This window comes from Leptosomus discolor, chromosome 1, assembly GCF_034619465.1.
Source record: "Leptosomus discolor isolate bLepDis1 chromosome 1, bLepDis1.hap2, whole genome shotgun sequence".
Lineage (NCBI taxonomy): Eukaryota > Metazoa > Chordata > Aves > Leptosomiformes > Leptosomidae > Leptosomus > Leptosomus discolor.
Genome location: NC_141391.1, coordinates 7,135,499 through 7,161,101, shown reverse-complemented (window position 1 = coordinate 7,161,101; position 25,603 = coordinate 7,135,499). Strand labels below are relative to the sequence as shown.

The window sequence follows — 25,603 nt, the reverse complement described above, 5'->3', positions numbered from 1 at the left end:
ATGGATAGAATTTGTATACATGAGAGTGGAGAGGTTCAAAGGGGTTTCAGGACCCCAAGAGTATATGAGTAACTCAGTGAATGGCTGGGTGTGCAAATTGTGTGTGTGGCTGTTATGCCTCAGGAAGTTGTTTTTCAATAAAAGGTGTAATCATGGAAAAGAACAGAAAACCAAAGTGTTTCTAGCATAACAGTGCACTTAATAAAAAAACAACACTGCAATTTATTTCATCATCCTTGGGATACGGATATGTGCGATTACCCTGGTGGACTTGAATATGCACATTCACGCCAAATAGCAGAATCTGGACATTAGCATATACACTACAAATACTATTTTCTGTCATAACTTTACACTCCCTTCTTTGATCTTCTACAGCCTTTAATTCCATGTGTTGTCTGTTCGCTACTTTTTATTTATCATCCTAGATATGCTCCAACGATTATTCTGACCAGTTATGTGCATGTTTTCTTTTTTTCAAGTTGTGCTTTATTCATTTCAAGAATACAATTAAAAAACTATTCAATCTTTCATTATTACAAAAGAAACACACATTTTATAATCTCTTATTTCGTAAGTGTCTAATCATGATTGTCTGTGATGAGGATTAACGCTTTTTCCAAAACCCTTCAGTCCCTGTTCAACATTCTTTTACACGTCACAGTCAAAAAGAACCACCCTATATCGAAGTACCGGTAGTAAAGAATTTAGGTCAGATCCATAAAATGGGAAGTAGCAAGTCATGCAAGAACCCATATTCACCCAAGGGTTTTGAAGAAACTCAAATTTGACATCATAAAGTATTAACTATGGAGGATCAAGCCGTCACTTAACTCATCCTTTGTTATAGGGTACTGCAAACTGGCAAGTTAATGCTGTGGCATGAGCTTTTCAAAGGGCTTTAGATGGATCTAAGGAAATACAAAGCAGACAATCTGTGTTCTGTTCTGGGCCAAAATGGTAGAAACTATACAAAAGAATAAATTAATAGATGGAATACAAAGATGTGGCAAAACAGACACAAATCAAGCTGGATTTAACATATGGGAGACATTGTTCACAGACTTTTGAAGTCTCTTCCTCCAGAGGCGACAACAAGCATACAGATGAGGTTGGTTATTCTGCTTGGATTTCCAAAAAAAATTAAAAAGATCCTTTACCAAAGTCTCTTAAAGAAATTAAACTCTCTGGAGGTAAGAGGACAGATCCTCCAACAAACTAACAGCTTGACAAGAATTGAAAATAAAGGCTAGGAATAAAAGACACTTTTTCACTGTAGAAGGAAGCTTTTGGTGAAGTTCTTAAGAATCTCTGCTGGCACCTATGTAATTCAAAATAGTCATAAATCACCCGAAAAAGAGAATAGCAGAGAGCTCACAATGTTTGTGGGGATGTTGAGTTATCCACAGTAGCAAAAATGAAAGTCAATTGTGTAAAGCTAGACAAGGATCTTGTGCTGCTGAGTAATTCCATACTAATTGCAGCCAATAAAGGGTGGGATTCACCTGCTTAATCATATGTGTCTTGTCTAATTTTCCATGCTTTCAGGTACCCTTCCTCACCCCAAGCTGCCTTTCTAGAGGAGAGCCACATAACTTCTCCCCTGAGCCCTCCTGCATGGATGTGTCAGACACACTAGAGCAACTAAAAAGGCATTCACTCCTATCTATGGTGAAATTAAATGTTGATTAATACAAAGTAACAGAAAGACAGTAATACAATCCTGACCATAGGTATACGACAACAGGCTTTAAATAAACACTGACTATTTCAGGAATAGTTCCATATCATAAATTTATTTTCTAATTTATAATAAAACCTGGTTTATACCTTGTATTTTTCTTCTTTTTTATTTTCTTTTTTTCTTTCTTTTCTTTTTTTTTTTTTTTTTGGTTACACAGACAGGGTGAAAACATCTACTTGCAATTTATCTTTTCAGGCCACTTTTCAAGCTAATACAGATTTTGCTGGATAACTTAGATTTACATCTATTATCTCAATGACTGGCAGCTGATAAACATAGTCTTCAAACTTCAGCTCTTTAAGAAAATGATACTGATAGAGAAGATTAATTTATTTTGACTCAAATGATCCCATAAAACAATACTTTATGTTGCTCTCACACTCCATAGGCTCTTTAAGTTTCCCTTGACTAGAAGCATGGACAATAAGGCATTTAACTCAATGTCTGAATTAACTGAAGTTCAGCTTTAAAGGTGCTTCATGCTCCTTTATTTTCTTCCCATTAAATAATTTTACGTTGTGCTGTCATTCCTGTCCCCACTGATCTCAATTCACACCAACTTCAATAAGTTAATGATTTCATCCATTTTAATTCTACTGAAACTAGGGCCCTATAGGAGACACAGCCTAAATATTGGAGGGGCATATGTTAAGTAGCTCCTAGAGAGTTGCTAATTTTGTCACGGTTCTTAGAAACACCTCCCTTTTTTCCTTTAACTCCTGGATGGTTTTCAAGCAGTAAAACCCAACTCTTGACATACTTACATACAGGATTCTTCACTAGTCATCCATTCAGTAGCCATCTGCCTCTTACCCTGATCATTCAAGGACTTCCAATTTTCCCCACCCCATTCCTTATGTTGCCACTCTAAGTATATCTGATTAACTGGTCCCAGTGCAATCTCCTCTGCCATACATTTCCTGCTCCCCCATAGAACATCCCAGAACCACCTTCTTTCTCTTTTCTTTTCATCTCTTTCTCAGTCTTGACCACCGGCTGTCTAACGAAGTCTGTTTCAAATCAGATAATGTTAACTTCAGCCAAATTCACTTCCTGCCATTTCCTTTAGCTGCGCTATCCCACTTCCTTTTAGATTCCTCTTGAAAATATCCACTATGATTGAGCTTTTCTCCAGTAGAACAGATTCAATGTATGCCATCTTTGGAGAGCTTCCAATTATACAGTGGCAGAAAAAGTGTCCATATTTAGTTCTAAGGCATTCTGACAGGTGAAAAGCATCGATTTGCATTTATTTGTCCAAATTACTGGTTTCTCTTCAATCTCCCAGTAAAAAAGACAGGTTTTAGAAGGGTGTGTTATTAGATGTGAGTGCTACTATATTCTTTCTTCAGTCTACCTCAATTAGTGAGCCCTAAATTTGCTTCAGCCCACACAGTAACTAGATGATTTGAAAGAATTCAGAAAAAATATTCAGCATAATGTAATATTTTCAGAGCAACACTATTTGTCAAGAGTCATCAAATCTCTCTTTCTTCTCCTGGTGGTATCTGGAATTTGCCACCAAAAGTATTTAAGGTCTGTTGTTCTCATGAAAACTTCTACTTTTGTTTTTGGGTTCTGTTTTGCAGGGATATTGATCAGGTATTTTGGAGGGAGTCTGTGTTCTACAGTACTATATTCTCATATTAATGCTCACAGCTTTCTCAGTTTTTGGCCTTTGCATTTCATTGTCCTGCTGCTTTGAGCCTAACGTCTCAGTCATTAATGAAAATATACAGCAAGACTGCATATAATACTGGTTCTGGAAGCAGTGCCAGCATCCCTCTGCAACTCAGTATATATCCATCTGGGCACAGTCATTCCTGGGGGTCTAAAAAGTCATGTAGCAAGACTAAACTCCAAGCCAATTAACATGAACTTTTCTTTAAAACTTCAGAAGATAATGTAGCGAGCTCTTAAAATCAGCAGGAGTTGGGCACCTAACTGCTCTTGATGATTTTGAAAATCTATCTCTAAAATATATAAGCAGTAGCTAATAATTCAGTAATTCTATCAAAACAAGCAATTAAGTGTGTCTCGCATGATTTGTTCTCCATAAAAATCATGCTGCTTGTTTACTCAAAATTCTATTACCCTCTAGATTTTACTGATTTCATCTCTGGGTATTTATTCAATTATTTTATAAGGAATTGAAATTTAATTCATGAGCTACTCACAGTGACACCTAAATCTTTTCTCACAGCCAATCTGTCAAACGAAGAGAAGAACAGTCGGTATAAGACAGGATATTTTTGCCAGTGTATATTACTATACTTAGAAACTAGAAAGCAACTGAGCTACAGCTCAGTTAAATTCCACGTTAAGAGTTTGCTGAGCCTCCCAAATTATTTCAAATTACCTAGCTTTTCTAACTATTCTGCATTGATTTGACAAAGGAATACAATTTCACTAATGTAGTTCCCAACTCTTTCCTTCCACAAATTAGTACAGAATCGTTCATCTGCAAAGACTTAGACAAAGGTTCTGCAGCTTTACACCGGACTAGGCATTAGGCTCCATCATAATGCAGTTTCTTGGTGCTCACCCAGGTTGTAGTTACAGGTAGACTTTGGACCTTATTTTTGTATGTAATGTATCTCAAAAGAAAACCTTTCAGTAAAAACTGGTAACTCAAGTCCATAGGCATTACCTCCGCCTACCATTTTATTACAGTCTTCCAAAACCAAAATAAAAAGTGCACGTAACCCTTCTCCAGCTGTCAATATACACTATTTGCTTGCAGATATTGTCATGTAGATGTGATACACTACTCTAGACTTAATTAAAAATCTAAGTAATTTTCAGTGGAATTACTGATCTACTTTCCAGTGTGTCTCTGGGATCTGAATAACGTCACTGCATTAGAGGGTTTCTGGTGCCTGTTAGGTGACACTGCATATTGTCATCAACATTTCCGCCGCTCTTTGAAATGAGCACAATGGAATTAGTTGCAGATCCATAAAGTATGATGACACTAAGAGCTGCCTGATCTGGCCTTTAGGTACTGCTTTCTGCAATACAGCTCATGAAAATTACTAATAATAAAATTCAGAAAAAAAGCAGCACATTGGCCAGAAGCAGGGGGGAATGCCAGTAAGAAGGGAGATAAAAGGATATTTCTGAAATTTCCTACCTCCTACTGCAGGTGCCTGCCTGACGTGTGCACCTAAAAGAGATTCCAATACATCACCTAAAGCCCTCAGCCCTACTTACATGCCTAAATTGCTGCTTTGGGGGGAGAAGATTGCTTCATTCTTTCCCCTCAAAAGAGGGATGGAGGATGAGATGCTCTTAGTATAATTGCAGCTTTGTGAATGGAAGTTCAGAGTTCAGCACAAGCTTTACTCTGGAGGTCAAATCCACATTTCCATTTCCCAGGAGAGTGCTATGACCAGCAGCAATAAAGTTCAGACAGAGGAAGTCCCCATCCTACCTGCAACAGGCAGAGAGTTGTATGTGGAGAAATGAAAGAAGCTTCAGCATAAAGGATGGAAAATGTACTTCTGAAAACTCTAGTGCCTGAAATCTTGGAGACATCCAAGCAGGGATGAAGGGAGGGATGGGAATGGGCACGAGCTTTATGAATCGCCTACTTGGACTTGGAAACCCAAATTTTGTCTAGGCTGCATTTCAGCTACCAAATTACTTAGGTGGATCCAGGGCTTTGTAGTCCTGTGATGCATCCCTGTCTGCTAGAGTGGCAGTTAGAGAGGGTGTTTCACGGTAGCTCATCCTGCTTGGAGGGTGGCAGCAAGAATAAGCAGCTATTTGTTATTAGCCAGCCTTTTCAATTCCTTGACAGTTGGGGTCTTCTGGCTCCTGTTCAGAAAGCAAGATAAATTTGAAGCTTCTGCAGGTGTGACAGTATCTTTAGTCAGTGATTAATAAACAGAAAAAATAAGTTAAGAACAAAGATATAAAGATTACAACAGTAAGCAACTGAATAAAAGAATGAATAAAAGGCTATGGAACATCTGCTAAAAAAACAGCTAACATTTACTTTTCTATGCTTTCGAGCCATGTTATTTTAAAATAAAGAAGTTTAAACCACTTTGAATATTTATAGCTTCAACCTGTATCTATGATGCATAGACTCCTGAAACTTTTTTTTTCCAAGATTATATTATAAAATGTTATTATTCCAACATTTTGGTTTTGCACCCAAAACCTGAATCCCTGAAACAGCAAACTCTTTTCCCACATCCTTTCTTGACCAAAATAAATAAATAAAAAATTGAAATGTCAGGTTCTCTGTAATAAAATAATATGTGTGGTTTTCAGTAAATTTTCCTTTCGTCCTCAGAACCATTAGAACTCAGGTGCTAATGATGACCCTGGAAAATTAAATGTGGCATCTGAAATCATATCTCACTGTTATGCAGTACTGCACACATTAACAGATCTCAAAGAAATTTAGGAAAGCAGCAAGCATTTGTATACGTAGCTTGGTGTAAAACAAGGGGGCACACAGGGTGATTTTTCTTAGGGTGTGTTGAGAGCAAGCCAGAGTTCAGAAATTGCTTTGGAAGAATTCCTAGATCCTTTATCCCAAACCCATTCTACACCAGCTCAGCCGTGATGCTATGCATTTTGTGTAAATTCACCAGTAAAAAGGACTCAGAAATTAGCCGACAATTCTGTTAATTACCTACAAAGCAGAACACAAAACAACTCACTCTCCCACGAAGCTGCAGTGATTCTGTAGATTATCACTACTAAACGAAGTAAAAATAAAAAATAGCTTCCAACCTCCATGTCGAAAATACCATTTGGAGGTGGTAAAATAATCAGATGTGAATGAATAAAGACGTCAAGCTTGGTTTAGTAAATAGACCATTTAATAAGCTCCCTTTTCTGAGAGTTTACTGCTTAACAGCAGTTAAGCACATCTAAGAACCTGAATAAATACGCAATATGCTAAACTACTACTGTGAATGCTATGAATCCACAAACCTAATTCAACTTTTTTCATTTTCAGAGATGAAAAACTGAGGAGACCCTTCTACTTTTATTTCAAAATCAATTTTGTCATTGATTTCACTAAAACAAAAGAAAGCCTTATACAAGGACCTACTACTAACTGGAAAAGAAATCTGTGAATAACCTTATAAGAAGAGCTCCACAACTTCGTATCAGCCACAACGTAACAAATAATATGCAAAAAGAAGCAAAATAAATGAGAAAAATTGAAAGATCTGCTCAAAGACATTTTTTTATTGTAGAGGATGCTGAGTTTCCATAGAACTGATGTCGCAGAAAGTTAGTGGCAATTTGAATTTCATGAAAGATAGCTGAAAAAATCATTGTTTAAATCATGCCTTAAATCTCTAAAAGCACTCTTCATGCACATATCTAAAGAGGGAGAAAATGCATAGCTGATCAGATTATATTCAAATAGAGCAAGCATATATACTACACTAGAAAACTGATAAGCATATACCTGATAAGTAAAAACTTCTTTAGTACAGCTAAGAATTGACAAAGTAAAAGCCAAGATTTTATTATCAAACCATTGCTTTATTTAAAAAAAAAAAATCCAGGAAAGGGTTCAAACTTTCAAGGTTTAATCACTTTTACTAGCAAGAGTGACAATGAATAACCAAGCCCTGCCCTGTTAGACTGGTGAAAATCTAGATTCACTTTACCATATCTGACAGCAGAATTTTGTTCCACTTATCTAATTCTTATTTTAATTAATTCCAGTCTATCAAAAGTAACTGCCCATCTGTAACCCCAAACTTATGAAGCTTCTAAACTCCTGATTACTGGAAGCAGGAAAGATATTCTGAGAGAAATATCACTCTGTATTTGATGTCTTACCAACACTTTCTCTCAAAGCATCAACCACGGACTTCTATCAGCTGCAGAGCTATAGAGGTCCTTTGGGACTTTTGTTGTATTTGCTATGGCCGGCCTAAAGTTTTATGAACTGTCTAAAGAGACTCAGTCTGCTAATGCCAAATGTGACATAAATTGGCTTGTTAGCAGGCAGGCCTGGACTGAGTCTAGAATCAAAAGCTCCAACATGCAGAGATGCAACAAATCAGGACACACAATCCTGTTTTACAGTAAAGGGGCAAAGCCAGGTAGACTACAAATTCTCAGGTGAGTCATTCACCTGGCTTTTTTACAGAGACTAATCTTTAAATAGTGGGTTTTGGTGTTTTGTGCTTTATCTCATCACATTTATGCAGTAGCAGAGACCAACATAGGATCACAGTGGAGGTTAGAAGAAGTGTATGACAGTGAATCATTTCTAAATTCCTAAGTGAGTTTTTACATAACAGTATTTCCTGTAACAACAGATGACTGGACTCAATCTCCTGAGGTTTATTCCCTGTCCTTCAATGCAGTATTATCATTCTGCTACTATCATGACATTTAAATACTTCTAGGTGGCTATCCATCATTAGAAATCACTGCTCTTCACTCATGACTGTTTTTTTCTGGTTACCTATTCCACAATAGTTTAAAATTAGTAAATGTTTATCCAAATAGACATTTCCCTCTCTAAGTACCTCAGAAGTAAGAACATGGCAGGGAAGAAGAAAATGTGAGAGCTATTCTGTGAGTGAAAAGGGAGCACCAAAATAAGGCAACGCACTCCCTTACCCCTCCTTTCATCCCCAAAATAATTCAAGACCCAGCCTTCACTCAGGAAATCCCAGACTGGTGACAGCAAAGGAAGTACCACAACAGGCAGACTGAGAGGCAGGTGGCACTGCAAAAAAGGATAGGAGCTGAACACCAACAGGTTTAGATTAGCTGGAGACAGGGCCAAAGATTTATGCAGCAGAGATCAGTACGACTGGGGTAAGCTCAGGAGCTGGTGCCAGAGGCACGAAGAAGGAGGTACTGAAGTGTCTGTATAAAAATACATACACACATTATGTGTTTGTAGGAGGAAAAGCTTCAGCTTTTCTGTCATTTTGCTTTTTCTTTAATTATACAGCATCCTATTTTAGATATTTCCACCATACATTATAAACAATTCAGAGGAATACAGAATGCATAGCCTGTGAATGTAGCTGCCCCTGAAACAACTCTCAGCAAAGACAGTGACGACAGAGCAGATTGCAGATCTGATGGCTCCCACACGCTTTGGTTGTCCCATTGCTCTACAGCTAGAGCAGAGCTCACAAGGTAAATAACCAAGCAAAGGGGTGGCCCAGGCTGCCAATATAATGTATCAAAACCCTTTCTTGAAATTGCTCCATTTCCCATGACAGTAAATATTTGTAAAAATGTCTCTTTTTCTTCCACAAAAGAATAATATTCTGTTCCGTCATCCACTGCTTTGTTACAAAGCCACAAGTTTGTTCCAAGAGCCGACCAGTTGCATGGCACAGTAAAATGATTTACAAAGATGTGGCATAATGCTTGCACTAATCAGCTGGGTTAATTACTTTGGGTGCAGCACTTTTTTCCAGAACTGACATGCTCAGTGTATTTCTGCACAATGCAGACATATTTTCCACCTCTCTGCTCCTCTCCCTTGTTTGTAAAATAGGGATAACAACTTTTCCCAACTTCTTCACAGGGTCTGGTAGCAACAAATGAATGCCTTGAGATGCTCAGACGCTAAGCAAATACAGTGAAGTATCCAAGGCAACAGAGAAGAGATGGGCCTACTGTGGGTTAGATGGATAGGTACTGTTGGAATGACTGATGGGATGCCTCTGAAGCCATAATTAATGTTAAACACTTCAAACAAATATTTATCCCTGTGACTTCACATAAGATGGTGGTACTTGATGCAAAAAAGGCGGATGCCCACCCAGAAAAATTCATGCAGGGTTACTGACCCTTGAAGATATATACACAAGCTTCATTCAGAATGCAAGAGTCGCGAACAAACAGGGCTGAGCTAGCACCTTTGTTTTTTGGCAAGGCTCAGATCCCACAAAGGGTTGATACACCTCAGGTCTGCTTGCATGGACAACTGAAGCTCTAGTTTTCAAACCCCTGAAAACACAGGCTATTTAGACTGACAATTCATGGTCTTGCTGTGACACGTAACAGTTTATTAATTGTGCAGTTCACAGGCACTTTCCCATTTATATTTCTTGCTTCCTTGGAGCACCCAAGACAAACAAACAAAGCAAACAAATTCTAATTTGCATGACTCTTCCCAACTGTAAAAAAAAAAAAAAAAGGTCTCAAACAGCAAAGAAATGAGTATTCTGCAGGGAAGAGTAATTTTTATCAGCCTTTGAAGAAGCTTTTTGTATTAATTTCTTCAAAAATGCCTATGCAACACCTCCCTGACATATAGGCTGCCCCAGTCCCAGGGCAGGATTCCCATGCCCATTTACAGCAGCATATGAGAGATATCAACAGGGTTGAAGGGAGGTCCCCCAAGCGATTTCAGGAATAAATCTTTGGAGAACACATTCACTAAGACAGCTATTCACAGCCATTTATGTGATGAAGAGAGACCTTTAGGTTTCTATAGCCCTGCAAGTGTAAATGACATTATACAATATGTATGTACTGAATGAATAACAGGACTTGAAATTTAAAAGTACAAATGAAAATGCCACTAAAACATATGGTCTATCACAGTTAAATAGATTTTTTTTCAAGGTATTAGGAAAAACGTAGTTGGTATAATACAAGGGTATGTGTGGTGCAGTAATACCTCTACAGCTTGGGCTGTGACCAGATCCAATCCTGTATTCATTTGCATTTTGCCTGGAAGTCAGTGGCAGCTCCACCTGTCTATAAAAGGATGGCTATAATAAACTGCTTGTTTGGGGTAGCCTTGAAGGAAAGACTTGTAGCTGAGTCTCTGATGTCGGTCACCGCTTTGCCACAGACTCGTGAAACACTGAGAAAATCCCCTGGCGTAGGATACATCTTTGGTTTGGACATTGTATCAGAGCTGGTTGTCTAGGTCTCCTTTACCATTAATCAAAAGAAACACACCCTTCAATAGCCCAATTCATTCTTTACAGACCAGTCTACAGGCGAACTGCACCTCAAAAGTGTTTATAGCAGTCCTATGACATAAACCCGGACAGATGGATTTCACTTTCAGCGCCTCTATCAAATACTGCTGAACAAGGCATAGTTCCTGCCCTTTGTCTTCCACAACTGCTTCAGCCACAAGTTTCTTCTATAGATTTTTACAGTGCCAGGCACAACAAGGCTCCTTGCTAACGTGAAGTTTCCAGATATCATCACGGCATGAGTTACTGAACCATGAGTCACAGTCCTACTCTTCCACTTGAGCCCTGCTTCACCTGTTGGTTACACACACACACACATTTTTAATTTATATGATGAACATGTTCAATTTCCTAAAAAAATTACATCACTGGCATTTCTTATGTTGCAGCACATCTAAGAAAAAATGAAAACAATGAAAACAAAAAGCTCAACTTACTGAGGAAGAGCAATTCTTCTAAGCAGTCATATTAATCATATCTGTGGGTTATTGCAGGGTGTAAATAAAGAGCAAAGTTAACTTTGTTCTTGTATGTATCACCATAAACTCAGAATGGTTGAATAGCTTGTGTCTGACCTTAGCATGGAATTTCCCATGTCAGGAAAGTGGGGGTTTTGGGTAGTAACATCCCCGTGGTATAACCCTCAAGCTGGGTATATCTTATCAGAAAGACTATACTCCAATAGTGCTTTTCCTCTGGGAATAATAAATAATAAATAATAGAATTTCAATGTGCACACTGGTTTTAAACTTCAGTGACACTATTAAACTATCGCCTGGCTAAATCAGCACTTAATTAAAACAATTTTAAAATAGTGTCTAGAAGAGTATTAAGTTTTGTTTAAATTTTTTGACTCATAAAACTCGTAAGTTGCAATGATTTTAAGTAGTTACATCTATATTTGGGTTTCTATAAAAGTTTACCTTTCAGTAATTGCTGTCATAAAGATCAATACCAAGTTTGAGCTTAAAAAAAATTTCCATAATCAAGTTAGAAATATTTTGTTCTACGTTATGCACTGCTACACTTCTGTGACTGGGACTGCTGCAGAAACATCCTGGTGCTTTCCATAAAACAAATAAAGCAATAAAGACAGCAAATATCCCATACATAATGTGTGCTTAATGAGATTACTCATTGTAAATAACTCATGCAAAATATTTCCTGATGATGATGTCAAGCAGCTATGTGGGTCAATCTCCAGATAATGGTTTTGCACAGCTTAATGTTTATCACACTAGTTTTTAAAATGAATTATCACCTTACATTAAAGATTTCTGAGCTTGCTGTGCAATTGTAAAACCCCTCCTTTGTTTCATTGGGATCACACAAACTGAAACAGGAAGAAGGACCACGTATGTCATAAATCAAGTATACATATTTCACTGTCAGGGGGCCAATTTAAAAAATCTTCTCTTGCCTTTCTTCCCTGCTCTTTGATGAAATAGAGGAGTAAAAGGTTTATTTTGCCCTATTTCTCTCAAAATTTGCTCTGGAGCCCTTCTATTAACACATACTCTGCTAGCGTCTGCCTCTAGCTACCCAAGCATGAAGCATTTGCTGCCTTGCTGGGACGTGCTGTGGTTTGCTGCTAATCCAACACTACCTTAGTCTAGCTGGAACACTGAATCCGTAAATCAGATTACAGGAGAGATGTTGCAACTCTTCAGCACCTCAAGCTACAGCCAACAACAATATGAACAGCATGTTTTTCCCCAGGGAAGGCTGGGAAGTGGTGGTGCAAATGAGAAGAAAGTATCAGAGAGCTATCCAAGGAGAAAAGGGATTTAAGTGGTTATTTTAAAAAGCAGCTTTGTAGCTGGCAATAGGTGACAGACTCTGCAGTGCAGGGTACAGCCTTTTTAAATGGTAAAGAGGTGGACAGTAAACTGCCTTGAGCAAGGAGGGGTACAGGAATATAGCGACCCAGCAGAAACATGTGTGGCATTACTTCAATACCTCCTTTAAAAGTAAAGCTGAGTTTTAGCACTCAAAATTTTCCATTACCATCAGCGCCAAGGTGAAAGATAGAAGAACAGAGCATTGCATTAATAGCTCAGTTTTCAAATATTCCACGTTAGCCACAAAAAACATTCCCTCACCAAACGGATTGTCTGTGGAATTTATTAGCCAGCGGCGTTTTAACAGAAAAAGACTTAAAGCTGAGAGAGAGAGAGAGACCCCGCAAAAGGTGCTTCCTGGAGTGCAGAGCTATTTATTTATTTTATAGAGCACATCTACACAGGAGAGGAAGGGACATCATTACAAGGCACAACACAAAGTCCCGGGAGAGAGACAAGTCTAGCCAAACAGAGCCATTTATTTGTTTTCTGTTTAAAGAGAGCAAGACTGATTTCAGAAACTATTCTTCCAGACACATAGCCTTAAATTAAAGCAGAATATGCACGTTTCAATATGTTTCTGCTTGGCTCCATTACACAATATCGTGTTGGAACATTCTTTACATAGAGCACAACCACCAGAACTAACATGCAGTCATCTTCCAAAAGTATGTACTTCTTTAAAAAACCTCCTGTGAAGTGAGTCTGAGTACAAAAACCTTGATTAATTTAAGCCAGGAATGTTCACAAGCTGACTCCCAGATCAGGCTGAATTCAGATATAGTGCAGGGCACTAGTGCATTCCTGTCCCTTCAGTGCTCCCAATAAACTGGGAAAAGCAAAAGCCAGAGTAACATTATCCTCCATACACTGATCTATCCCATGTAAATAGAGCAATAATATCCCACACATGTACGCAGGGTTCAAAAAAGGAGTGTCTTTTACTCTTCTTGTGTTACAGATATCAGTAAACCAAGGGGCAGAAAGACTGAGGGCTCGGCTGCCAAGCAGTCTGGCAGCCAAAACTCGCACTGGATTTCCACAGAATGTAGCACCTGTGTAAAGCTGCAGCCTGGGAGCTACCGCAGTATGCATGGCAGCTGCATTTCCCTGTGAGGACCATCACACAGGTTCCTCTACCCCTAAAGTCACTGTCCCGTTCTTCACATGGAGGGGCTAGATGATGCTGAACGCATCTGTGCTTAGGGCGTGCACCAGGTCCTTTGCCTTTTGTGCCCACACACCCTCTACCACTCTCTCCTGCTGCTTCTCAGTGGCAGACAAGTCCCCAAACAGGAATCTTTTAGTGGAAGGGGAGTAGAACAGTGGGCGAAGGAGCTCTGCTGAGACGGCAGCAGGGAAAAGTAGAGGGATCCTGTTAACGCTGCAGGGTGAAGTAGGGTGAATGTCTGTGCTGAACGCCAAACTCGAGAAAAGCTCTCAACGGGGACAGAAGAAAAGACAACCCCAAACGTTTTTGCAACACAGGTGCAGCCTCTGATACTTCATTATCGCTGCATAATGGATCTAGCTAGCGAGCAACCCCAGCGATGGAAGGTTTAGTATGCTAAAGAGCAGTACAGTGAACTCTTTTTGGAGTATTTTATAATCAAACACTACAAATCCTTCAGAAGACATGACTAAAAGTGTAAGTGCAGACAAAGCCACCCTTAGGTAATTCCCTTGATTAAAACTCTCAGACTTAAAATGAATCTAATTAAGGACATTGTGAAGGCACAGAAAGGCAGTGTTCACTTATGTCCTCTTTTGCAGATGGTGAGTTGCCAAACAGAATTGAGAATCTTAATTGCAAGAATCATTAGCAAATTCAAGAAGGATGGTAAATTAGGGACTGCAAAAGTCAGACTGTTACATAACAGCAATGCTGCCAGATCTCCTGGTTCTTGCATTAGATGGGAAAGGCACTCCCAAGAGAGGACACTGCTTTCTATAAAAACTGCTGAAAAAGGAGAGAAAAACCTAGCCCAGATTCATGCCATCCTGAGTGACACAGGCAGTGAAACTGATGAAAGAGGATAACCTTTCTACCAGTTTATTTTTCCTTCATTATTTGACACTGTTCCCTATACCGCTGTTGAGAGGCATCCAAACACACAGTATGGTCATCTAATGGAGTTGTCAACTGGCCAGATCTCTGCTATTTTTTTTTGATCTTTTAAGCTTTTCATAGCAGGTAATACACTTTGATGCATCACTGGAAATTTTCTTTTCATTAATCAGCTTTCTATCAAAATGGTGACATTTCAAAAACATTCTTCTCTGATAAAATCAGGGCAGTTGAAAAATACTTCTGAAATCAGATGATGAAAAACATCGACCACCTAGAAATTCATTTCCATCTGACTTAATTCTCCCCAACTCTCTGCATTAGCATCCCAAGCAAAGAAATCTACTGAAGTATCATAAAAAATGTTTATAAATATTTGATACAGATAAGGTAGACAGAAAAATCTGTTTTACTGCATTGAAAATGGTTTGATAAAAAAGAAGTAGGAGGTACTTGGGATTGCAATTTGTTTGAGGTGTAGTGCTGAGCTCCTTCACTCCATTCAACTTTTATAATCAAGCAAAATATAGATGCAAGCAAGCTCCAAGCAGGCAATTACCTCAAGGACCACATGTTGTACTCTACAATCAAAAAAAATAGCAACAAAGTGAACGATTGAACTGTACTCTAATAGTAAGCTGGTTTCTTTTTCACAGACTCATAGAAATGTTTGGGTTGGAAAATACCTTTAAAGGCCATCTAGTCCAACCCCAGTCTGCTGTGGGCATGGACATCTTTCACTACATCAGGTTGCTCAAAGCCCCATCTAATCTGGCCCTGAACACTTCCAGGGAGGGGGCATCCACAACTTCTCTGAGCAATCTGTGCCAGTGTCTCACCACCCTCATCATAAAAAATTTCTTCCTTATGTCCAATCTAAATCTACTGTCTTTCAATTTAAAGCCATTATCCCTTGTCCTATTGCAACAGGCCCTATTAAAAAGTCTGTCCTTATCTTTCTTATAAACCCTCATTAAGTACTGAAAGGCTGCAAAAAGGTCTCCCCAGAGCCTTCTCTTCTCCACACTGAACAATCCCAACTCCCTCAGCCTTTTCTCACAGGAGAGGTGTTCCAGCCCTCTGACCATTTCCGTGGCCCTCTTATGGACCTGCTCCAACAGGTCCATGTCTTGCACTGAGGATGCAGTCCTGCAGGTGAGGTCTCAGAGCAGAGGGGGAGAATCACCTCCCTTGACCTGCTGGCCACACTTCTTTTGATGCAGCCCAGGATGTGGTTGACTTTCTGGGCTGCAAGTGCCCGTTGCTGGCTCATGTCCAACTTTTTTTATCCACCTGTAACCCCAAGTCCTTCTCCTCAGGGCTGCTCTCAATCCATTCATCCCACAGTCTGTACCGATACTCGTGATTCTTTTGACCCACGTGCAGGACCTTGCACTTGGCATTGTTGAACTTCATGATGTTTGCATGGGCCCACCTCTCAAGCCTGTTCCTCTGCACAGCATCCCTTCCCTCCAGCGTATCAACTGTACCACTCAGCTCGGTGTCTGCAAATTTGCTGAGGGCACGGTCACCCCCACTGTCTATGTTGTTGATTTAAGATGTTAACTAGTATTGGTTCCAGAACTAGTTTCCACTCTAGCAGCTTAAAAATAACAGTTCTTGCAGTTATTCTAATCTTAGGCCACTTCTAGTGCTAACAAAGACAAGAAAGCTCAATCCTCAGTTTGCCATTTTTTGTGACAATATAGAAATTTGCAAGATAGCAGGTCAACAGATATTGCCTATGCATGTACACATACCTGGTGTAACAAGAGACAAACAAAGAATAAAGCTAAATGCTTTTATTTTTGACAGTTTAAGAAACAAATATCCTAAAAAATACCCAAAGCATTTAAAGCCACTATGTGAAAAGTCAGGCCTTGGTGTTAGTGGAAATCATTGAGTGCAACTGCTCCTGGCTTTATACAAACGCCCAGTACACTTCCATTTCTCAAAGCACCACACTACCATACTTGTGCTCATGCTGCAATCCTCTTAACATAAACAAAAAACAACAAGACCACACCACAAAGTCAATCCACAGCCTTTGAGAGTGGAAACTAATAATTAAGAAGAGTTACTAATTAGCTGCTGAGCTAGAGCTTCACCTGGTAAAAAACTGTTTAGCTCAACTGTTCAATCAATAATTATAAGTGGGTCTATTTTAATACAGATCAATGATATATTGTAGGGACAACCAAAACCACAGGGTTTACCATCACTTGCAAGATTAGCAAGAGACCAAGGGAGAGCGAAAACTTGAATTTGTTTCCCATTCATCTGCTCATAAAAGGTGACAAGTTGATAGCTGTGAACCAACATCATGCTATGGTCCAGAGCCAAAGAAAATGTCAACTAAATCCTGCCAGCTTTTCAGCTGAGATAAATCATCATAGTTCTATTAGTCAGCCCTCTAACTTCCAGCATCTAAGGATTTGGCTCTATCTAGAATGTATGTTCAGACAAGATATAAATCAATGCAAGTGTCAACTTGACCGCAGTTTCTTTTTTCTCTTCAAACATTATTGTGTCTTTGCTAGCTAAAAGCAAGCCTCACTGAAGTCATCTAATTGGCAGGATGAGGAAAACATTTATAAAGGTCATTTCCTATAAACACAGCAGACTAAAGTTCACTCACTGCCCATCATCCCAAAACTTATTGTTACTTCTACTGGGCAAATTTTCCCACTTGTTAGTCCATAAAGCAATTGGAACCATCAGTCTTTCTTCCTTCCATGAGAATGTGGAAAAGAAAAGATGCATCTCCCCTTCCTTGTGTCACCACCTGGGTCTGGGGACAGCCTGGTGCTTTAAACACCAGCTGTTTCTGGCAGACCCTGTAGGAGCTTATGAATGAATTCGCACAAACTGTGTCCATAACCAGGCAAAACTAGCAGGCTCCCAGTCATCACGCTCAGCTGGAGCCCAGAGTTGTAGCAATCAGCTCCACACTCTTCTGAGCTGGACGCCACCACCAGCCATACCACGCTTGCCACTGATCCCCGTTGCTCCATGTGGAATGAATTAAATTCCCGAAAAGCCTGAACATCTGGAGAAGCCCTGCTAAGCCACTACCCAACATTTCAACAGCTCAGGCTTCCCAAGGAGTTTGGTCTGGCCTTAGGACTCATTTCTGTTCTTTCTCAAAATACGCTGAGTATGGAAATTTTACCCGACAGGGCTGCTCCAAACACAGAGACTTACCATTCAGTCTCTCAAATCTTTGTATTAAAAGGCTCAAACTTACGGTAGAGTGCTGAATGGGTATCCAGGCAGGTGTTTCGACTGAGCATTTGTGGGATGGGCATCTGCCATGGCTCTGCTGCAAATAAGTGAAAATGGCATTATACACAACACAGTATGTGCTGCAATCGCTAGGCTCAACGGTCTCCATTCCAGATGGAGCATCTAGGAGTTTGTTAGTATGCTTTACACCTCACAAAGTCATTTTCCACTGTCATGTAGGGAAAATAATCTGCAGTTCACAGGACCAAAAAGGCCTCAACAGTTATCCATTAATTTTGCTTTGAAGTTCTCAGTTATGTGGGTGAACATATCCTTCATCCACTCAGAACCCCAAGCATGCACCATCTGGCTTTCCTCCACACTGGAGTATTCAGAGAACAGAGGAGCTTTAGGCAGTAGGTAGAGATTGACTTTTTTTCCCCCATTTCATGACAGGCTGCATTTTTCCATTATGTCCTCTTCGAACCAGTGATAGCTGCAGCCTGAACCACCCCAGGGTTATTGTTCAGATGTAAGTCTGGCCCAAATTCTTAGATGTGTTTCTTTGCTGAGCAGAATGCTCTGCTTGCTCCACAGACTGGCCCCTGGAGGGCATGGAGCAAGTACCCAAGACTCCTGCAGTTCCCTGAAACTTTGCAGAACCAAAAAAGTGAGGAATCAATTTAATATTCCACATGGCAGTGCAAGATGCAACCATCAGGCCTTCAGGCTGATCTTCCTGTAATTTCTCTTGCATTTGCAGTGATTCAATTACATTTTAGCAAAGGTTTAGAGCCCATCAGAATGAATTGCACAGCAGATTGGGTCAGAGTCCCTGAAGAAAAGTTCAGAATAAATTCTGGTGTCTGCCACCATTACTCTCAGCATTTCACGTAAGAGTCAAACTATTATTCAGCTCCTTGAATTGGAGGACTCTCGTAACCATGTGTGTTCCTGAAGCTGGAAATAATGTGAAAAAACCCACTTTCCTTCCTCTTATTTTTGTTTAAGCCAGATATATTGCAAGCAACTACATTACACCTTTCTTTTCCCCATGCTGAGAGCAAAGGAGAGCAATGTCTGCAAACACCAATGATTAGCTTTCACAAGACTTTCAATTTTGAGTCTGATTTAAGAACTTTAACTAATGAAGTACTATGAGTGCTTCAAAAAGTAAACACTTGTAAAGCATTGCAATTCTAAATACTTTTCTAAGTTAAAAAAAAAAAATAGGAAAAACTGCGCATATTCATTTCAGCTTTAAATTCCTCAAACCTTAAAGAATGGTCATCTTTTATATTTTCACTTTAAGGAATACTCAGAAAAACAGATAGTAAGAAGAAGCATTGTAACTTTAGATGAAAGTTTAGAAAGTCTTTCTTAAAAGGATTTGAAATAGTTGCTGCCATCATGGCAGCAATACCCTGCAGCGGTGTGTTATCTCTTGTAAGGAAGGGATGAATGCAACAGCAAACTACGTAATCCCATCAAAATAATAAAACTATAAATTAATTTTGATCAAAAGACTGCATGAAATATTGGTAATTATTTTTTACTTTCTTTAACAATTGTACGTTTTCAGTCTTTAATCCAAGGCAAAATAAAGGCAAGAAAATTAATAATTTTCTTTGGACAGGGAACATCTTTCTGATTGAAAAGCTCAGATACATACTCAGGTAACCATGTATAACGTGTTTGTCAGGAGACTCCTCAAAAAGACTCCTCACATTCTTAAAGAGACTACATCTGCAAAATAAAAGCTCCAAATCTCATAGCAGGAGATGCTAATACTCCACAAGTATTCTTGACTTTGAGATTCGTATGAAAATTGTCCCAAGGCCCAGAATCACATGACACACGCTTCATATTCAAAGGCCAGAAAGACAGAGATAACTGGGAATTGCTCATAGGCAGCAGTTCTCCAGAGATCCCAGTTTTTCAGCACAAGGGCTAGGCTGATCGTGTATCTCGGCTGTAGGGTGACATGCAGATTTTGGCCTTTCACACCTGAATATTTGAATAATTGTGCTGATAACATGACATTGCACTGGTATTGTCTGAGAAACGCATGTAGTTCAAGGGCTAGGACTGAACACTTTTCTCCTGCAGCTTTTTGGGGATTTGGGCTTGGATTTTTATTTTTTTTAAATTACAGCTGATTTCTTATTTGAATGATCACTACTTTTTCTATTGTTATGTAAAAAATAATGCTTTTCATACCTTTCATATCTTATATCCTCACCTAGTTGAAATAATTCTAATATGGTTGTATATCAGCTGCTGGGAATGCTTTTCTTCATAAAAATGATCTTTTTTTTTTTTTTTTAAAATCAGCCAAAAGCTCCAACATGTCACACGTAGAGACACCAACGAAAAAAGCCCTACCCAAAAGGTCGACATTACATAAAGTATTCTGCAAGCACAGGCAATATAAGTAAGCATAGTAATAAATACATTGGGAATTATTTGCAGGCTGTAGAAGGAATTAATGCCATTTAACTATTACCACTAACATTGTCCCCAGCTTAGGAGTTTGTATGGACTGTAGACCCTGGTCCATCACTACACTGGAAATTTAAAAATATGAAAAGTGATGAAAATCCATCATTTGTAACCATCTTTCTTCAGATGGCCTTCAAGGGAGGACAGAATTACCTGTGGTTTGCTTTTCATATTTACTAATGTTTGTAAGCAAAAAGAATATGTCTTGCCTTACTATTTGGGAGAATATGTTCCAATAAAAGAGTTTTGCATCTGAAGTGGAAACAGAGAGGCTGTTTCTCCATAGCTTATGAATGAGTGATTTTCACAGTCTCATTTTACTCCCATTCTTTGAGGATACTCAGCCTCCTGCGCTAAGCTTCACCCTTGAGAAAGCTCCAATGTAGTCATAGACACAGCTACCCAGGCATAGGCTTTATCACAGCTCCATGCAATCAGAGCCTTCAAAATACGCAATAAGATCTTCAGCTTGTGTGATATTTGTATAAAGAGACCTTGGGACACAAAAGAGTAATTCCATACTCATTGCTGAATTCAGCATCAGTCACAGGGTTTTTTTCTGGATTGATGCTTTAAATCCTTGATAAATTGCATAGCAATAATACAGTCAAGAACCAATGCAGCAATGATCAAAGTCAGAGAGAGATGTTAACCTCCTAGTCAGTTAAAGACAGTGCAATTCCTTCTCTGGAGGCACCGTTACATGTAATTCCCAAACCAATAGGTTTCTCAAGCATCTAGAAACGCAGACCCCACAGGTAATCAGGAGACAGAAAAGCCTCAACTTCAGAAGAAAAAAACAAGGCTGCAAGCCCTTCAGAGTCCGTGCACCACATCTACCTTCCTAGCATGCAACCTTCCTAGCATAGCTTCTTTCCTATGTGCTTTTCTCAGTCAGGTGTTGAAATAACTGATTGCTACTAGCACTAGCTAGAAACATCAGGCTAATGTATCTTGAGATACATTAATATAATGCAGAGTGGTAGCATCAGTGCCCACTGCAATATTGCAGCGAGAAGTACTGTATATTGAATATTGAAGCAGAAGGTGAGAGCTTTCTGGCACTGCACAAGAAACGTTTCAGGTGACAGAGATGCAGTTGCACATCAGCAAGCTCTGGGTAAGTTTTCCAGGAAGAATTCCTCTTTTGTGTTGTGTGATCAACCACAGTGACTGCTAAGGGTGTTAGGAGGCTTTTAAGAGCATGTATAGCTCTTAAAGCTATATGCCACTTTCTCATAGGCTAGGAGAGATTATACATATAACACCAATACAACATTTGGATGGCCAAATATTTCATAAAGTGACTGTGGTTGAAGACACATTTGGGGACAGATCTTAGCTCTGCAGGAAGACGGAACAAAATCCAGAGTGGATATTTAGGAATATTTTATCTGCTAAAAGTTCAGGGCTCACTGAACTACAGCACTCTTTAAGATCTGACTTAATCTTTCTCAGAGAAGATAGTGCTGATCAGAGTCAAAAGCAGTCACAGGCGTGATTCTGTTTGTATCCACTAGAATGGCCAAGAATATGACTTGCAAATCATACACAAGTCCTTGAGTGAGGCCTCCAGTAGCAAAACAGTTGGCTGAAGTCAAACCCAGTGGAACATACTTAGCTGTTCCTATACGTCCTTGCAAATTATCTTCTCTGATGCAGATGATTCTCTGGAGAAATGAAAATTGTAGGTCTCAACTAGAGGTCTCAGACTGGGTAAAATACAATCAGGTACTAGGCCATACCCCTGAATTAATGATTCACTCATAATTAATCATTCCCTTCTACTTGACTGCACACATCCTCTCATTTTTCAGAAGTTTTGCATCAGGTGAAGGGAGACAGAAGGAAACTTGCATGGTAGTAGCAAACAGATTAAAACACAAAAAGAAATGCATGTTTATGTTGAGGATGCATGCCAGGAGACACATCTTTTCTGCTTTTAGTGGCCTACTGGACATTGCAAAGACTCCGTTTGGTCAGTTCCAGCTATGTGAAATGCATAAAAATGCAGCTCACTCTGGTACTAGGAAATTATCTTCCCACCTCCGCCCAGGCCCTCGGAATATTAGAGAAGGGACCTGCTAAGGATGTATAGCTCTGCTATCATTAAGCAGCACAATTATTAACTGAGCCAGGATCAGGCTCTCGCATTTTCTTTTGCTTGCTCAGTATCTTCCACCTTTCCTTACATCTGCAGCTCTCCACTGCTGTGCAGCAGTATTAAGCCCTGACCGTATCTGCCTGAGCAGTTAATTGAACATTTTTTTTTCTCAGTTTATAGAGCTGTTCATAAATTTATGAAACAAATCACCCTTCTCCTTTCATAGTTAAAACCAATCTCAATAAAGACATCTCCCTAAGACCAGCAAATTATAATCTAATAGAATCTATTGAAAATTTCAGTTGCACTAAACAAGGTCAATGCTTGGAAGAAACGAAATGTCACTCAGAAATGAAGATCAAAGTAATTCCCTTCTATTCCTGCTGCTGCCATAGAGACCAAGGGAGGGGGAAGAGGGGGAAGAGAAGATTTAACAGACTTAATTCTTCCTGAAATTTATAATTAACTACAAGGGAAAAGGGACAATTACCATATTTCTAAAGAATAAAGGAGAAAAAAGTTGCGCTTTTGACAAGATATAATTATGAGACATTACATATGCAATGCACATTGGTTTGTTCTGTGCAATTTTCTTGAAACTCCCCCCCAAAAATGATTTTTTTTCTAGAAAAGACAACACGTGTCTCATCAGTTTACATTCATAATGTTTGAAATCGAAAAGCTACGGGCTTACAATAATTGTTCCAAAATTTAACATTGGTAAATAAAGATTTGAAATAAATACTCAGATACACTCCCCATCTGTCAGACATCTATGAGTATGTTCTCCAGCTAAGATAAATGGTAATGAATGAAAAGGATCTTCCTGCTCTTCTACGACTGCAGTTTAGCCAGCAGCCAACCCATAGTCATCAAAGCTGTCCTCAAGTACCACTTCAGAATAGAGTTTACTAAATTACATGTAAATTGCATGGGTTCAGCACTATTACACTTTTAGGGTCTGGCAGGAAAACACCATAGTCTGAAGTGCTCATCAGCACCTAATAATGACTATAGAAAAAGATTTTGATTTTAGCTAAATGTGAATCTCTGTGGGGAAAATCATTATGCTTCCTTTGTTTCGGGTTTGTTATAGCCAGGAAATTCATCACAAAAAACTTAGCTACCCAGTTTATGATTTCAAACTGCAATGATTCAAAGCCTGAAGTCTTGCAAAGGAAAAACAACAAATGTCGCCCAGATCTATTAACAATATAGAAATGTGGGTTTATTTGTTGTTGTTTTTTCATATCCAGCTAAATTTAAATCAGATCCTCATGCAGTGTAGCTGTCTACAGCTCTGCTGCTTTTGGTAAGTTTATACTAGTCTACAACACCTGAGGCATTGGTTCAACCTCAGTATTTATACCTAGCTTTATAATTTCCTAATTTTGGGACTGACTTTACAGCTTCTTGGACACATTCAGCTGATTTTATATGAAGTCCCACAAAATAAACTCAACCTTATCCTCTAAGTATATACCTTTCTAAAAATCTATATTGATTTTTTTCAGATTAACACAATATAACTGGGGGGGGAACAGGACTATTTTCTTCAGTAAGGCCTATTACAAAAGCATTTTGACATAAATAAATATTATAAGTATTAGCTATTTGCACTGCTATCAGGCCACCATCATCACTAATCCAACTTGCGGATTCACCGCTGCAAAGCAAGACCATCAGCTGGTATACAGCGTGTGCACCTGCTCTCCACCTCCAGCAGATGACTAGATCTGTTTTACCATCCTGGGCTTCTGAATGAATCTTGGGGCTGGTTTTGCTGCTGCTCTAAATTAGAAAGGATGGAACAGTGAGGTCACTCCAGTACTGCCACTTCCACGTTTTTCCATTCTTCAGCCAAGTTCTAAAGCCACCTTCAAATCAACTGGGTTGGCGCTGGGAGTCAACTGTGTTGGCTAAATGCTGAGTGAGGGTTTCCCCCTCACTTGGGGAATCCACAGCATCCTACTGGGCCACAAGACCTGCCCCTACCTTTCCCAAGCACGGCACACTATCAACAGGTATTTATAGTGATATACTTGATGTAGACTGTTAGTTTCAAAGTCAACTAGCCAAGCCACAGCAACTCCTCACTCCAATTCACAGTGATGCTATTGAGAAGGACGAACTCTGAATATTGCCTTGTCTTCCATTTTGGGACTATGGGGAAAGAAAAGCTAATGCTGACAAAAAGACAAGGTGCAAATTTCATAGCTCTTCTCTGCTTTACTCTTAGCTTCATGCTACAAAGTAGGGTGATGAGTGTGCGGAGTGGGAGAGACCTACAGACCCAGACCATACCATACCTAGAGTCTAAGCCAGATGTTGGTCTCATACTTGACCGCAGTGACTTCTTGTTTTCCACGACCATTGTGCATATTGAGACTTCTGCTCACACTTCTGTCCCTTAAGTGCATACATACATTGGTGTCCCCTATTTCAAATACATTGCTGGACGAGCAGAAAAAAATAGGATAGACAGATGTTGCTGGCTCCTGGCAACCTTGCCAGTCAGAATTGTACACGTTCAACCTTGGTATGGGTTAAAAACATAAACAAGCATATCACCCTGCTTCCCAGCACCATTACAAAACATTTTTTTCCTTCCATCTTTATTTCATTCTTTTAAACGCTTGAACTAAATCCTTAGAAAAGGTGCTGGATGGACAGCCATGAAAAGAGAGATGTTAATTTACCAAACTAGAGTAACACAGAATTTACAAAAACCCTAAAAAGCTAAAAACAAAACCCCAAATTTCTTCACCAGTGGAATGAACTGAGTCTCCCATTAAGTCTAAACAGAAAAACCTCCAAATATACAAGATCTTTTTTCCATTCACATGAATAATTACATTTTAATTTAATTGTCTGGTCCCACAGAAGTCAGTGACACTTGAATTAAACACGGAACCTGTGCAGTGAGTGACCTGCCTTAAACTACTACAGAGTTATGTGGAAGCTAGCAACAAGAACCTCTAAGAAGGAGTAATTGTTGAGGAATTTTCAACATTTTGATGATGGAAATTTATTTTTGCAGCTAACAACACCAACAAGTTCAAGCTGGGCATTCTTCCTGTGTATGAAGGCAGCCAGTTCTCTGGTTTACAAGCTGGAGGACACAGCTCTGGGTCACAGGAAGCCTCCTGCTGTCAGTGCTCAGTGCTG

General features: G+C 39.3%; 1 protein-coding gene across 4 annotated transcripts in view; it reads right to left on the bottom strand.

The window, feature by feature from the left end:
* DLG2 (discs large MAGUK scaffold protein 2) overlaps nt 1-25,603 on the bottom strand; it is a 1,022,965-nt gene that overhangs the window by 855,268 nt on the left and 142,094 nt on the right. The window contains exon 4 of one of the 4 annotated variants that reach the window (XM_086481686.1): nt 17,852-17,926. The exons of 2 other annotated variants lie outside the window; for them this stretch is intronic. In XM_086481686.1, coding sequence (XP_086337812.1) covers nt 17,852-17,926 — 75 coding nt within the window. Of the gene's footprint in view, nt 1-17,319; nt 17,327-17,851; nt 17,927-25,603 lie in introns of all 4 variants that reach the window. One more of the 4 variants, XM_086481692.1, reaches the window with a different exon arrangement.